The following is a 17,889-nucleotide window of genomic DNA, read 5'->3' on the forward strand; positions in this document are numbered from 1 at the left end:
AAAATTCATTTCATAATTTGAGCAAACTGATCAGTTTTCATTCATATTCTAATAAATATCTAAAATATTCTTCAAATATTAAACAGAATTTAAAAAGCAGAACATTATTCAAATTACAATATATTTACCGTTTGCACAATTCTTCGATATATACCGAAACATCTTCACTATCACTCAAGATATCTTGGACATGCCCTATGTAAATTTCTTTATTGATGTACACCTATTTCAAGAATATTATATATAATAAATAAATAAATAAAAATTAAAAGTCCTGAATTTGTAGAAATTTTATTTAACCTACTTTGCATTTCACGCCAGGCTCCAGTTTCGGGACAACAAATTGCTCACTCTTCTGTTCTTCTGTCAAATTTTATTTAAATTAAAAATTTGATGCAATGAATCATACATATTATTTCAAGCGTTAAATTTACGCATATTTCATAGTAACAGAGCCATTGATAAAGAAAAGAAACTTGCATAAATTAAACAAATTATTTAGTTTATTAGATCTGCAAATGATTTTAATAAAATGCAAATTTTTTACCTATCCTAAATTCCTTCACATAAGTTTAATAAACAAGATATTACCAATATTCTGCAAGTTACTTCTAAATAACAATATTTTAGTTTATTGATCAGTTTGTCTTGCAAGAAATATGCTGCTATAGCATAGTATTTTTTGCTCCTTGATCATTTTGACTTCTACGGAGAATGCTGCTTGCGAATCTAATTTGACATCAAGGAATGGCTGTGCTCAAAATTATCAGTTTTTAAGAAACAAGATAATCAACTATACTCGAGTAATCAAACTATATATCTTTCAACTACTAATTTATATTTTAGCCACTATGTTATACAAGCATATGCAAAGGAATGCCATCAAACTTTTTTTCCACCTCCACTTAAAAAGCAATTAAGGAGAGAGGATGAAATTCAGTTAACTAAATCAAGGTGATGGTAAATCATTATTTACAATATTTTAGTTCAGGTATCATGCAATGTAATGGTATAATAGTCAGCTGGATGAGCTAACTATTAACCACTACAATGTGCTGCATGAGAGGGATGGTATAATTCTTCAGAATGTGCAGAGGTATATTTTTTACTTTAGAATTAGAACCTAATCCTTAAAAAAGCTGCAAAGAGAAAATATCTCACAAATAAACGCTACAAATATGCATATCAACTTTTTGAACAAAAGTGCAATATAATTAACTTATTTTGATTAAAGACATTTGTTTTAGTATTAATACAGTTATTTGTACATGTTTCAATCCTTATCATTCAAATACAAATCATAAGTTTCTGTTATTTTTTAGTTTTAGATAAATCATTATTTGTGGACATACATTAAGCAGTCTTCTAATTTTCCAAGTTGCATGACTGCCTGGATAAGACAGTCATCCAGTCAGATATCCAGTCATGAGATTTCTTTTGATGTATATAACTTTGTTCAGAACATTTCATTTTCTTATTTTCTTCAGTAAGCTAAATATTATTTTACCGAATGAGTTTTTATGAAAATGAATTACACAAAATTACACTAACAAAAGCTCTCTAAATACAGTTCTTCATAAGCAGATCAAAAAATGCCATGACATTTTAAGGGTTAAAAATAATTATCCAAAATCTGTAAAGAATTTATTTAACGAGAACGTTTCAGATGCTGAGTTGCAATTTAAATGCATCTTGCAGAAGATAAAATTACATTGAAATGTAATAAATAGCAATGAGCAATCTTATTTACACCAACGATAAATAGGAGCACATTATTCAAAATATCCCCTTTAGAAAGTTTTCTTGTGTTAAATATGGAAAACGAAGTAACAGGACATAGTTTAATAAATTTGGTTTTATTTTACAGTTCTGAACAAGACATAGATAACAGACACAGATAATTTTTTACAGCATCTTATTTAAAATACATAATGTATTCAGTTTCAACCATCAAACAGCCTTAAAATTAATTAAAAGGTAATGATTATATAAGATACTATGACAAAGTAATGAGTGCTCAAGTGATCAGGAAAATTAAATAATCCAAGTGAATAATGAGAACTAAAATCCATGAAGATAATTTCTAACAGCTTCTTGCATGGCCAAAAACTTTTTATCAGAATTGAAACTCCAACAGGTGTTACAGTAAGAAATAAAGTTTATAGCTTTTAATATACAAATATATATATATGTGCCAAATAAAAATTTAATAAACAAGAGAAAAAGATAAATTGTTATCATTTATTCTCATGCTTTGTCAAAATTCTCGCCAAAAAGTTCAGAAATTTTCACAATTCATTCATTTTTAGTTTAAATTTAATTAAGTTATTTAATGATCAATTAAACATGTTAAAGTTGCCTGAAAGAAAAGTCGATCTGAAAATTTAATATTTAGCAATCAATGTATTTGAATTACAAAGTGTAACCAACAAAAATGTCTTGCAAGTAACAAACTTAAGATTTCAGAAAGAAACTAAATACTCATTTTTTTTCCTTTGTAATATTATTATTACTGTTTATATATCCTTTGATAAATACTTAGTAAGCAAAATTAAAAATTATTTAGAAATATTTTTTATTTTGTTAATAAAATTTGTTAAACCTTAAAAGCATCTCAATCATCTTTAAGCATTTAAAAAACAATCCTATCCACTCTTTTCAGATTTCACATTCGCTCCATATTCATTTGAGTTTGAAATCAATGGACCAAGACATTCAGAGATGGCTCAGAAAATGAGACAGATTATCTCGGAAAGCATACCACCAAAAACAATGAAGAGTATTAATATTAAAATGCAAGAGGCAATATGATCCAATAAATGAACAAGTATGAGACTTGATAGCTGAAGAATTATGGATGAGTCAAAAAAACAGGCCAGTTTCATTTGAAGACCTGGAAATCAGAAAAACTTCTGTAAAGTTTATGATTATCACTCACCGTTTATGATTATCACACTATCATTACGAGAGATATTCTGAACAAAAGCAATATTACCCAATTATATCATCTTTCCATTCACCTGTCATGTCTGGTTATTCTAAAACCTAAAAGCTGCACTTATGGGATGATGGTCTTTAAAATAACCAATACTCATTAGAATATAAAAAAGAAAAAAATGAATAAAAATCTGAAAGGTTTCAGATTTTAAATTATGTCCAAAGAGTCTTTAACATTTTGCCTGTTACCTTTATTTATTAAATATCACGTTCTTTGCACTTAAACCATAAAATTCAGTTCAACAACAATACAGCAAAATAGTTTTAAATTGAAAACTTTAGAATTTCCGATACAGAGTCACACGCGCTGGAGTAAAAAATGTTTTTTCTGCACAACATTGCCATTGCTCACTTTAAAATTCTTGAGTTTCTTAATCAAAAATTCGTTAAAGTTTTATAAAATATGAAATCGATAATAAAATTTCCAAATCTGCACTTCCACATGCCCATATTTGCAGTAGGTTACGTTATTCAAAATTAGATGACTATGTACCATTGTTTTATCACAATGCAAGAAATAATATACATACATTTATGCAGATTTTTCATTATTTAATTTCTTCAACATTTCAAATATAATGCAGGACTAACATTTGGTGGCAACAGTTTGAAAAGTGAAACAGACATTTATAGCAAACCAACGCAAAATCGCAAAACGAAAACAATAGTCCTTCAAGGACAAAGCCCCTTTGGACTAGTAATATACAGTGTTGCAATAAAATGAGTTCAGTGCCAGTTACCAGAGGTATTAACATCTAAGTTAGCACATAGATGCGCAAGGTGAGTACTTTAAAAGCAGCAGTATTAGTATATAGTTCCATAAGTGTGTGTATATACACTGCCCTCCAAAAGTTAAAGAACCGCATGTTTTTTGTGTCTAATTTGAGAATGAAGCAATATAGAAACAAGAAATTTACAGGACATGTTCACTAAACAGTTTTTTTTAATGAATGCAACATAGAATGTTTCTAAAGTTCAACACAAATATGAATTACAACAAAAAATTGCACTCTTTGCAGAGAAATCCAGTCTTGGAGAAACAATATAGGACAGATTTTTGAGAAACACGGGGTGCTAACGTTACAAAAGTGGGTTTTAATAAGGAATGTGTATCTCTAGCTGCAATGCATAGGCATCAGCGATGCTCCATGCTCTCAATTAAGTTGTCAGTCAGTGAAATGGGAAGCAACAACCAGACACTCAGTAATCCTTGTTCAAGCTTATCTAACGACCTTAGAGGAGAACTTAAAGCAGCAACCTGGCAACCTGTCTCCCAAGGTAGTCCCAAAGATATTCTACCGGATTCAGGTCCGAGGATTGAGCTGCCCATAAAATCTGCTCCACATTGTGACCTTCAAAATATTATTCAGCAACCCGAGCTCGGCGAGGTCATGTATAGTCATCTATCAGAAGAAATCCAGGACCAATAGCAGTGGCATATGGGTGGATGTATTGATCCAGGATCTCGTCTCGATATCTCACACCAGTCAAAGTTCCTCCATGGAACACATGCAGGTCAGTGTGACCACTGAAAGAGATTCCAGCCCAAACAATTATTCCACCACCTCTGCAACTGTGTTTTTCCACAATGTGGGATTGGTTGTATCTGGTGCATTGTTCCATCCACATCAGCTGACAACCTGAATCACTCTACCATGTGAACCTAGACTTATCTGTAAAGAGAACAGACACCCATTGTTGACTGGTCCAGGAGACGTGTTCTTTTGCCAACATAAAAGGCCACTTCCTTATCCTTGCATCAAGGGGACACAAACTGGTCGCTTTGCATACAGACTGTATTGTGCAGGTGTCTGTGCAGTGTAATAGCAGAGATTCTTGTTCCTGTTGCCACTAAATGATCTGCTATGAGCTGGGGCACAGTAATGTTACTCCTTCTTTCGGCCAAGAGAGCTAAATAACAGTATCCCACATGCGTTTACCTCTAGGTCTGCTTGGAACATGTCTTCTAGACACAGAATCCTCGGATTCAAACAGATTCCATAGTCGGTGGACCACACTATGAGAAACATTGAGAAGGCTAGCAGTATCAGCTTGTGACATCCCCATTTCCAGTCATCCGATTGCCCGCTACCTCAACGAATTGGGCAAACGACTTCTCCTGGACATTGATAGAATCTCATGGATATTGTCCACGAAACTGTAATAACAACTGAAGATCAACACTCATGAACAAAAATTACAATTTTTGCATTTTTTCTCCAACTCCTATATAAGTATTCATTTCTATAAAATAAAAGTGGTAGCTATTGTTTTTGCATATGAACTGTGAATTAAATGATACTGAAATTTTTGTAATGGTGAGCTCTGAAAAACATGCTGTTCCTTAACTTTTAGAGGTACATATATGTAAGATAAAAATGTATGAATCAGAATTATAATATAACTATAAACATTAATTCTTCCTCTCTATTCTAAAATCGTAATAACTTCTCTGCATTGCGTCATTCAAATTAATCATGCGATCTTACGTAACCGTTAATACCAGATGCCTCTTGACAACCAATCACCGAATTGCAAACAAAAACTTTTCTCTTCGCGTGCTTCCATCTTGCATAACTACGCACTTCAGCTTTTGCTCTCTACTGTGCTAAGTTGTAATTTCGCTGGCTTGCTTTCTATCCCAACAATATCAAAAACGTAAATCTTCTGTGGAAAGGCACGACTAGAGTGCCAAGTGATTGTGGCCACAAATATCAATTGGAAATAAAAATGGAATTAAAACTGCCTCGACTGCCAAGCTTTTTAAATACTACGCAATCAAAATTCTTCTTCAATATGGATCTAGGCACGCATCGACACTGTTCCGGCTTTTCCTTGTTTTGCTCTTATTATGACGTATATATATGCATTTCCAGAATTAAATTGTTATAGTGATACAATTTTGAAATAATCAAATATATTTAATTTTCCAATTAAGGAAATAGTTAAGAATATTACAATTTAAAAATTCTAAAACAATTTGCAAAATTACTTATGTATTTTTTAGAATCTTATTATCAAATAAAAAGTTCTTCAAATTACTTCTATTAATGTTAGTCACCTAAAACATGCAATATGCATTTAAAAAAGAATAATATGTTTCAGACAGGACCTTCGAAAAGTAACAGAAGTACACTTTACAGCACTATGCTCAAATCATAGAACATATCCTAAAAATATATTAAACAAAGGAAGCATTCTTAATAGATATATAATAAAAAATAATACAGATACATATGCAACAATTCATAATTCCTTTCTTATTTGAAGCTGTAAAACTAACATAAAAGTTACACGTAACACCTTTATACAGTTAATAAAAAATCTTTCCACAAATATAAAACTAAGCACCTACCTCAGAGAATAACCTTAAAAATTTAGATATAACTAGTCAATAATATTTCATTTTTCTTGCAATCTATGTAAATGTCATGAAAATTTTAACAATAAAACCCAATGTAAAAACACATTGTGCTGAAATATACCTTTCCTCTTTTCATTCCACATATCAAATTCAACATTCCTATAGATGTTAGGATCTAAAGTCTTTGCTACTTTATAAGGAAATGGAGGGACGCCTTGTGCCAAAGCTCTACGAATTTCAAAGCGAGGATTCTGTTATAAAAATTAGATTCAGAAACAGGCTTAGAAAATTATAAATTGCAACAAGTAATAATACAAACACAAAGCAGTAAATTAACTACCCCCATAAACAAACCTCATCATTCCAATGAATGGAAAAACTATTGTAATAATATTCTCAAAGATAAATTTTTCAAAAGTGACCTTTTTTCTTGAACACTCTTGCATAAAAAAGATATATGATTGGTAGCAGAAGAATTATCCTTACCAAAGAACTCTTGTTTCATTCCTTTTCCAAATTTTGCAGATTTTACATATTTGAAGCATAATCTGCTCTATCCAAGCATTTCAATTTATTTGCACCCGTTTTCAGTTAAATTACTTGATTTCTAGATCTATAGTTTATTACAAATTTAATGTAAAAGCAAACTGATTTATGTTTGGGCTGCAGTTTAGTTCCCATTACTTCAAAACACAGCATTCAGGTTTATGATAAGGAAATGAAATATTCTCAAAGATTTTATTGCTTAATGATGATACAGCAACCCATCGTACCATTTTGATACAATTTCGAGAAAGATAACTTTTTATAAGTTTTGCCAGACTAAAAAATTTGATTTAGTTTTAATTTTAAAAATCCCTCCCTTTTTTATTAGATATTTTCTCACTTATGTTTATATGCCAAATTATAATTTCAAGTGTGCAATAGACATAAAATTTGAAAGCAATGTTTGCTGCAATTATTGATAAAGCACATAAAACTTCAGCCTGTGCCTTAAACAAAAACAAAGAATGATTTTCTAGCAGTTACCATAAATATTAATAATCAAATCCATAATACTGCTCATAATTTATAATAATATAACAATGATTTACAATAGTAGTTACAAGCATTTCAAATTACATTCACCATCTCTAAAGAAAGAATGAAAATTTGCTTACTCATAAATATTATTGAAAATAAATGGTTGCAATTCTATAATAGATTTTAAATTTTTGTTAGATTATCTTGCTATTGACTTTTAGAGACCAATAAGTTTTCAAAGTAAGAAATATGAAAATTCCCTATGACTAAAGAAAATGCTGAGAAATTAAATCTGTATATTATCCCAAGGATTGAATTCAAGCTATTTTACTGATTACTATATCAGTATCCAAACCAAAACTGAACCATGAAGTTCAGTCTTTGTTCGTGAAGGTGCAGTTGCCCCTCGCTTCCCATTTTTTGATTTGTTTACGTTTTAGTCTATGTGTTATATGTTTGATCAGATAGCCTGGCTCGGTAAAAGTAGGCGGCCAGTGTAAATCCGATTCAAAATCTAGTTACGACCACATGTGTGCTGATAATGACTACGTGTTTCTGAGACTCCTTTGCCAATGCTTTATTTTTCTGCTTTTTCCCCTTTCTAATAATTTCATTCTCCTGATGAGGAGGGACCTTTAGCTGCTCTTGAAATCGATCGAGTATTTTAGCATATGTACACTAAATACAAGGTTGTTATTTCGATTTTAAGTGGCCTATAATCTAATTTTGACCAAATAACTGCTCAATACACATGAAGCACAGAACAATAGTTATTTTCCCCGTGGATATTCAAAAGTTTCAAAAGATTTAAAGCTTTTAATTTTTTCTTCTTATGGCTAGAAAGTTAGGTATGAAACATGATTTTTTATCACATTAAGCTAAGTTTAAAAGTGTAACACTTCATACACAGCTTTGTAGTACATCTTCCTCTTGAAAAGACAAAAAAAAAAAAAAAGACAGTGTCCACTTGAAAAGCTTTATTCCACAAAACAATGTGTATAACAATTAACAAATATCCTTGAAAGTTCTTATATACATCATGATCAGATAGCTGCATATGATGTCACAAGCTTTCTCAATGTAAAAAAAATATTAATCCTTTTCACAAATGCATTTTCAATAGATGCACATTGCACACAAAAAAAAAATCGACAGTTCTATATCTCCTGTTCTTCTGGGCCAACTGACGAAATTCAAGATGCATTTTTTCAAGGATTGAAAGCGTGACTATTTTAAGACTATTACCATTACTCGTGTTAGATTTATACATAGCATTGTTCTAACAGATTGACACAAAATCAGACTTTTTATGAAATGACATGCCAATTGTTTTTCCATATTTAGTATTCTACAACTCAAATTATGCCAAACTGCCAAGTTATGTAAAAATTGCATAAATAGTTTTTAAAAAATTAGCTCTCAAAATTCTAGCTCCTTAAGGACTCTTACACCTTAAAACCCATAAGATGTTCGAATAGGTGACTGTTGCAAGAATTGGGATAACTTATTTATTTTAAAAGCAATTACTACCAACTTTTTACAGCTGACTACATAATATAGCTGCTTTCTGAAATAGTAATCAGAAAGTTTGTTTTGTCACAAATATTTTTATAATTTAATCCGCTTTGTGACAACATTTTTCGTCATGTTTCCAACTTGCGCGCACAGTTTAAAACTTTGTTTCATAATTTAACTCCATATTTAATATATAGCTTTTATAACATTTGGAAACTACTGTGAACCTAAAATTCTGAAAATTTCATGTTAAATTTTTATTTTATTTTGAGTTGAGTTTATAAAATGTATTTTATTTACAAAATTTGTAATGTTTTCGTCCATAAAATTTTTCAATATTAAAATATTCATCAGATTTTTGGTTCAGTTAGAAAATAATGTCCATATAAAGAATTCCATCAAATTTCAAGTATGTACCATTAGCCATTTTTAAAATATCATGCACGCAAGGTGGAAACATGGCGAAATATTTTGTCACAAAGAGGATTAAATTACAAAAATATTTGTGGCAACACAAACTTTCTGGTTACTAGTTTCCAAAGCAGCTACATTATGTAATGAGCTGTAAAAAGTTGGAAGTAATTGCTTTTAAGATAAATAAAATATCCCAATTCTTGCAATAGTCACATATTCGAAGATCATGAGGGGTTTAAGATGTACAAATCCCCTTAATATTAATTGAATTTGATATATATTAATTAATACCTCTTTTTTATCAAACTTACTTAATTCTTTCTTTTACATTTCAAAATTTAGGTTCATTCCAAAGAAAATTAGCCCATTTTTTACGATTTAATTTTAAAATATGCAATTTAAAACTTTTTTTAATTTTTGAATTATAATCTACAATATTTTTACAATCATCTTAAAGTAGATGTATTTCTAAGCATATCTGAAAAAAGTAGAGTTTTTTCATTCAAAATTTCCTAAGATATATGTGAATTTACCGTATTTGATGGCATGCAAGACGCACCCTTATTTAGAAGGCCACACACAAGGGAAAAAAGTTTCAATAGTCCGCACTACAGCGCGGTACCACAATAACTTAAAATGTGGTTTCTTTTAGTTCTCACGTTTCATAAAAGCCAAATAAACGATCATTGAATGCAATTACCAAACATATTTTTATTAAGGAAAATAACAAACGGCAAGCTATTTTGAACATGATATGTAAATTTCAATAATGAATAAATGAGTGAATGGCAAGCAATCAAACATAATACAAAATAAAGCAGAAACAAAAAAACACAGATTCAAGGAAAACGTGGCTTATCATGAAATTAGACTTTAATCGCTTTCAAAACCATAAAAATCCTTTTCACTATCATCATCATCAAAAACGATAATATCATCATCACTACTGTTCCCATCATCGCTAGTATCACCTTCTTCGAATAATGCATCGTCTTCTGTTCCATCAAGAGTATTACTGATTCTGCACTTCTTAAAGGATTTAACAATTACTTCAGCCTTTACGTCCTCCCAAGATCTTTTTACCCACTCGCACACTTGTGAAATAGAGGGCCGCTTCATTCTACCTGAGGGTGTGAGGGCGTGATGCGACTCTCCTATCCACTTGTTCCATTGTTCTCACACTTTTTCCTTAAATGGCTTATTCACCGATACATCTAAAGGCTGCAATTAGCTAGTCAGTCCACCAGGAATGACAGCTATCTAGGTTTTTAATTCTCTCACTTTATTCTTTATGGTTTCAGTTCTATGGGTGCTAAACTGATCCAAAACCAAAAGAGAGGGTTTTCCTAAGAGTCCACCAGGTCGCCTCACCCATACGTTCTGTAACCACAGTTTCATTCCAACTTCGTCCATCCAGCCTTTCGGATGAACATGAACAATTACACCCGTTGGAAGTTTTTCTTTCGAACAAGTTTTTCTTTTGAATATGAAAAACGGCGGTAGTTTTGTGCCATCAGCACAACATGTTAGAGCTACCGTATATCTGGATTTTTTATGACCTGTGGGTTTTATGGTTATTAATTTGGACCCTTTAATACTCACAGTCTTGTTGGATGGTACATCAAATGTGAGTGGAATTTTATCCATATTTCCTATTTGACCGAGCTCAAAAGAAGTTTTCTTGCATGCATTTATAACAAACCTATGAAATGCTAATATTTTTTCTTCATAATCTGCTAGCATTTTCTGTGCAATAGCTGTTTTTGTGCGCATTGATAAGCCTTGCCTTTTCATGAACCTGTAGCACAAGCCCTCAGACCCTGAAAAGTTCTGATTCCCATGTTTTTCTGAAAATCCTTTGGCCACATTGATTATCATTTTTGTTGAAACACTTATCCCAGATTTCCTCTTATCTATCACCCACATTTTTACGGCATTTTCAAGTTCAGGCCAATCCGGGCTAAAAATAGCATTCAGTATTGAAAGTTAACCTGCGTCCTTCACGTATAAGACGCAGGTAACTTTTTTTGGAGACCAAATTTAGGAAAAAAAGCGAGTCTTATAATATGCCGTCAAATATGGTACATATTGGCACATTTTGAAATTTTTCACATTTGTTATAACAGATAACACCACCAAATGTGGTTTACGCAATTTGTTAAAATTATTTGAAAGTGGGAACGATGGGACTTTTTTCCCACTTGTGTACAATAAAGAAAAAAGGAAAGGAAAATAAGTTGCTATAAATTAGGAATTTTGCCAAGTAAATTATTTATTTTGATGTAAACTAAAAAAAATGTGCCAAGATAAATTTTTGAATTTCTCCAAAACTTTTGCACCAAATTTTACACAATTTAATATTTAGGCATAATCTGAGTCATAGAATCAAAATATGGAAAAAATTGGCATGTCACTTCAGAAAACGTCTGATTTTGCGTCAGAACAATTCTATGCATAAATCTAATATATATCTTAAGTCTCACTTTTGAGACATGAAAAAAGCAATTTTAATTTTGTCAATTGGCCCAGCAGAACAAGAGATATAGAACATTTTTTTCCTGGCACAGTGTACCTACACTGTTAACCATTCAAACTAACACAATAACACCATAAAGAACAAGAGATATCAACTGGACAAATAATATAAGGTAAAAGGAAGAAATGGCTGAAGTTGCAGTCCTGTTCAGTTTTGCAGAACATGAAGAAATTGTATAGCCACCATCCATAGCTAGCAAGAGCAACGGTGACATACTTCAGTACTGAAAATAAGAGGCTTTGGATGTACACTTACGGTTGTCAGTCCATCTGGTTTCTATGTGCAGTCATCTGGCTTACCCATGGATGGTGTATGCTGGGCCACTCCTTTTTCAGTAATATGTAATATTTCAGTAATAACTACATGTGTTTGATGGGAGAACAGGGAGCAATGTGACTTGACGAACAATGAATTGTTAAATAATGCATGCGACATATTGTTATGAATTTTGTATTTAGATAAGTAATTTTAGTAGAATTATAATTAAAATTGTATATCCTCATGCAGTGCAGCACAAGACAAATATTAGGAAAAAGCTATGCTGGAAATATAAAAATACAGGGGTATGTGCATTTAACATTGAGTGAATGGATATTTTGGCAATTTGTATTTAAATTGAATAAATATAAATTGACCACTGCATTACTTGTAATCGTAATTCCCCACTTTTTTTGCTTTCCAGAAATCTCAAGAAGTAAAAATTGCTAGAAATATCTTGTGCAGCCGGCTGAAGCTCTCAGTTGTTTAGTTAGTTGCTTAGTTATAGTTGAAAGTTGTAGTTCCACGTGAACTGAGATAAATTGGATTAGCTTTCTCTTTAAATGCGCTGAGCATTGTGTTCTGTTTAAGGTTTTTAGTAGTTTGAACTACTCATTATTACTGTGTGATGTTGCGAACACTTACACCAATATCTCTGAGGGAAATTCCAAAGTTCTGATATATTCCTTTTGATAAGAATAAATTTTATTAACCTATCACTGGACTTGCACATTCAATCTATTATGAACACATATGCAAGCAACACTTTTTGATGTCAGAAGTAAGACTGAATGCCAGTAACAAGAGTGATGGAGGATCAGTTAAGACATCTAGTGGCAGTCTTGACTGCATTTAAAGATGATATGAAAGCTTGCCAATAATCTGTTGAAGAGATGAAAGCCATTCAAAAAAAGATGGAAGAATTCGTTCAAGAAAAGATGAGAGAATCCGTTAAAGAAGATATGAAAGCCATTCCAGAAAAGATTGAAGCAAGTTAAGAGGAACTAAAGAAATTACCTGCATAATAGAAAACAAATTTGAGGCTATGAAAGGAAGAATAGATGCTTTTGAAAATAAAGCTAGAAACATTGAAGAAAGAGTTTCTTCTGTGAAAGAACAAAGAGAAAGAGTTTCTACTATGAAGAAATGAATCGAAGGAAGACTTTTGTCCATCCAACAAATCGAAAAGAGTTTCTGCTATCATTGCCAAAGAAGTTGACATTAAAAAAATGAATAGCAACAGCATGAAGCAATTCGTGGCTTTAATTTTTTGCCTGTTCATTCCTAAATTTATCCACATATGATAGGAAGACCTATTGGCAAGTATTATAAGACAATTCTTTATAGTGGGGGAAGTGAATGGATGGGACTCCCAAGCTAAGTCCTGTCATCTCACCGCTTTTCTGAGAGTAGACACATTGGATATCCTTCAGATTCTTCCTGAAAACAAAAGGCTAGATTCTGAAGCTCCATCCAGTGCATTGGATCTTCACTTTGGGAAGAAATGTTCAAAAGACTACAGCAGGCTTCATTTAAAATCCCATCAACGGAAACACTCCAGGAACTTGCCACGGACGTTGAAAGGCTGTTTCATCTCACCTTTTCAGAACACCTGGCAGAAACAAGAAAAATCCTGTCACTACAGTATTTCATCAGCAGCATCCCGGATCCTGAAATACAAGGAGCTCTACGAATGGCGGGTGTCAAGGACTTAAAAAATGCTCTGGTGTATGCCAAGAAATTCGAGGCAGCCCAGCAAGCAACTTGTAAATACTGACAAATGGCTCCTCACCTAGATGTTTATGCTCACTTATAAAGCAAACAAGTCAATGCCTTGAGATGGAATAAGAATGACTAGAAACCAACCATAGAGTGTTAGAACTGTGATGCTGAAGGCCACAAACAACAGAACTGCAGAAGATTCCGAGGGCATGGAAGTTAAGACAACATCTATCAAAAAGGAGAAAAACTAATTAGTGGCCATTTCGCAGGGCAGCAGTTTCCAGATAATGAAAAACAACAATTTAAAGAGCTTCAGTCTTCTACAGTGAATGGCAGCAGTAATGGACTTTTCATCATGGAACATATCAATGGAGTTCCTTGCAATATGACCATCGATACAGGAGTCAATGTTACCATCATCTGAAAAGATTTAGCTCAACAATTGAAAGGTAAACACATTAGGAAGCTGATCTGCGTTACCCTCTAGACTATGTTCTGTGATAGAATCGACATTCACGGAAAATTAAACATTAACATCATGTTTGGGAGTGCAGCCTACCCCACATGGCATATGAGGCAGATACTACAGATCCTTGCATACTCGGATTAGACTTTGAATAAAAATACAATTTTACCTTGGACTCTTAAAATAAACTGCATTCTGCCTCTGAGGATATAGCCCTATTTGGAATTACTGATGAAGGAATTAAATCTTTCCAGAAAATCATAGCTCAAGATGACATCACAATACCAGCAAGAACAGAATTTTTACTTCCTGGATCCATAGCCAAAATAGAAATTTTTGCTACAGAGTCAGGGAATATCCCAAGAACTTTAACAGCCCAAAAAGGAATACTAATAGCCTCATCAAGCTATAAAGGACATTATCCTAGTGAGAGTTATCAATGTAAACAACAAGGCGAGAGTTGAAGAAAGGTGAAGTGTCCCATAACATCCCATAATCCGTGTCTTCAGAGAGCATTACATCGGAGTTATTGCAGAATGCGCAATTAAACGATGAAGAGAGGAATGCTGTCAAACGTCTCATTAAAGATCTTTAAGATGTTTTTGCCCGCTCATCTTCAGACATGGGTCGAACCAGTTTGACTCGACATCTAATCGATACCGGTGATAATTCACCAATCAAGCAACATCCAAGACATCTACCTATTGCTAAACAGGAAAAGGTACAAACACTTTTAAAGGACATGGAAGAAGGCGATGTCATCAAACATTCAGCAAATTCATTGACATCTCTCATCCTGATCAGAAAGAAAGATGGTGCAACTAGATTTCGCATTGACTATCCCTGATTGAACAAGGTTACGAAGAAAGACAGCTACCCTCTTCTTAGAACTGATGACATTCTGGACACTCTGGAAGAAATATGTTTTCAACATTTGATTTAAGAGTGGTTATTGGCAAGTAGAGATACATCCTGAAGACCAAGAAAAGGTAGCATTTATTACCGGACAAGGGCTTTGGCAGTTTAGGGTGATACCATTTGGACTATGCAATATGCCTGCAACACCAACGCCTGCATGGAGACTGTTTTGAAAGGACTTTCCTGTGAAGCCTGGCTGATATACCTGGATGACACCATCATTGTCGGGAAGAATTTTGAAGAACATCTAGAAAATTTTTGAAAGGTGCATCAGAAACTGAAAGAAGCCAATCTAAGTTGAGTCCCACTAAATGTAAATTATTCAGGCAGGAAGCGACTTAACTGGCGCACGTCATTTCTGCCGAAGGTGTGTGTAGATATCCAGAAAAAATGTCAGCAGTTAAAGACTGGAGATGAACCGAAAATGTTCATCAGCTAAGAAGTTTCCTGGAGCTTTGCACCTACTATAGGAGATTTGTGAAGGACTTTTCTTCTGTTGCAAGACCCCTCTACAAACTGACAAAGCAAACAAAAGTTCTTGTGGACAAAAGAATGTGAGGATGCATTTAACAACCTGAAGGAAGCTTTAACATTAGCTCCAATCTTGATGTATCCTCAGCTCAACAAATCATTTATTCTCAACACGGATGCGAGCAATGAGAGTGACAGTGCTATTGTGTCATAAGAAATAATGGCAAAGAACCTCTACTGGAGCAAGTGCCTATCAAAACCGAAAAGGAATTAGAGTCACCAGGAAGGACTTGCTTGACATAGTTAAAGCCATCCAACATTTCCATCGTTATCTCTCTATGGCAGAAAATTCCTACACCACACGGATCATGCTTCGTTGTTCTGGATTTTAAATTTCAAGAATCCTGAAAGTCAAATTGCCAGGTGAATACAGACACTCCAGGAATATGATATCGGTATCCATCATCAGAAGGGATGATCACACGGAAGCACCAATGCCCTGTCTAGAAGACCTTGTCCAGAAAACAGCCGATATTGTTCCAGGGTCGAACCGAAGCACGAGCTTAATCCAGTCGCACAGCAAATTACATCAACATCAGCTGATCAAGACCCAGGGAGTGATAAGGAAGTCGAGAAACTCCAGCTGCAAGATGGACACATTAAACCCATAACTGTCTAATTTCTGTCTACACATGCCATGTGGCAACATTAAACCCATATTTCTGTCTTCAGACAGAAAATCTACCTGGCAGAAGATTTTGATCTATAGACCTACAACAAAACAGTATTGGACACTCTGGGACTCTCACCATATTTGAAACCGCATCTTGTAACGGAAATTCAAATCGGATGACAGGAAGGCTTTTCGATGGCAGCTGATACTTCCAAGATTCCGGATCCCAGATATCCTTAAAGAACTGCATAGCAGCATTATAGGAGGCCACTTTGAAATAATGAAGACTTTGCAGAGACTTCGAGAGCGCTTTTAGTGAAGTTATGCAAAGTATGAGGTGCAAAAGTGTGGCCAATCTTGCAATCTGGGTCAGAAAGAACCAAAGAAATGCAGCCAAGGCAAGTTGCAACATTACAACGCTAGAGTGCCTTTTAAATGTATCGCCTTTGACATTTTGGGACCTCTGCCATGAACTGCTGATGGCAACAAATACATCCCTGTTGTCATTGATTACTTCACAAAGTGGCCTGAAGTGTATCCTATTCCTGGTCAAAAAGCTCTCACATTAGCAGAGGTAATGATAGAGCACTAAATTTCCAAGTTCGGAGTGCCTCTTTTACATTCTGATGAAGGAAGGAATTTTACCTTAGCTGTAATTAAAGACACTAACAAAACCCAAATGACACCTTTACATCCCCAGTCAGACGGCAAGGTAGAGGGAGTTTTAATTGAAATATCCTTAATAACCTCTCATTGGTGGTTTCCAGAAACCAACAGGGCTAGGACAAGAAGTTACCTCTCTTTTCATTGGCTTATCACAGTGTTGTCTACAAGATATCAATGATGCTTTTAGGTCATGATCTCCATCCAATGCTTTTACGTCGTGATCTTCGTCTGCCTTGCAACCTTTTATTTGGTCGCCCTCCAGATGCACCTTCATCACCTGAGGAGTACATCCAAGATCTGTTTAAAGTGATGCACATTTTAAACAGGGCCTGGAGATCTTGGATTTATCTAATATTTTGCAGGAGAGCAAGTCTACTTTTGTCGAAGAAGAAGACCCGATGCAACACAAGATCTACAGGACATTGATTCAATGAAGGAGGCAAGGTGTGGTTCTGGAATCCAATTTGATGGAAAGGACTTTGTCTTAAACTATAGTCACCTCGGGATGGTCCTTGCGCAGTTCTAAACAGGCCGAATGACATCGTAGTTCAGATCCACAAGTCATCAAATTCTAAGCCCAAAGTCATTCATTATGACAAGCTAGCTTCTTACTATGCCATAGTAGTGTATATCACGTAAATAATATAAGACCATGGTCCTTTTTGTTTCTAAATTTGTAATTTTGTGAACTCATTTATTGATTTAGTATTTGATTTGTTTTATGTTATTTATTGCAATTACGCTGTTCGTTACTGCATTGTAATATTTATTATTGGATTGATGCTTTAGTTGTAAGTATGGCTTCTAGTCCAGGTATTGTACTGCCGGGACATACAGTCCTTGGGAAAGCAACAATGTTACAAATT

General features: G+C 33.7%; 1 protein-coding gene across 4 annotated transcripts in view; it reads right to left on the reverse strand.

Annotated features, from left to right (window-relative positions):
* The window catches only part of LOC118194004 (uncharacterized), a 114,916-nt gene that overhangs the window by 47,639 nt on the left and 49,388 nt on the right, over positions 1 to 17,889 (reverse strand). For all 4 annotated transcript variants that reach the window (XM_035365176.2, XM_085820156.1, XM_035365177.2 and 1 more), the window contains 3 exons: positions 6,483 to 6,612; positions 305 to 363; positions 129 to 223 (listed from right to left, as the gene is read on the reverse strand). In XM_035365176.2, coding sequence (XP_035221067.2) covers positions 129 to 223; positions 305 to 363; positions 6,483 to 6,612 — 284 coding nt within the window. The remainder of the gene's footprint in view (positions 1 to 128; positions 224 to 304; positions 364 to 6,482; positions 6,613 to 17,889) is intronic.

Source organism: Stegodyphus dumicola, chromosome 7 (genome assembly GCF_044657685.1).
Source record: "Stegodyphus dumicola isolate Sdum_Otavi_A_Nest chromosome 7, ASM4465768v1".
NCBI lineage: Eukaryota > Metazoa > Arthropoda > Arachnida > Araneae > Eresidae > Stegodyphus > Stegodyphus dumicola.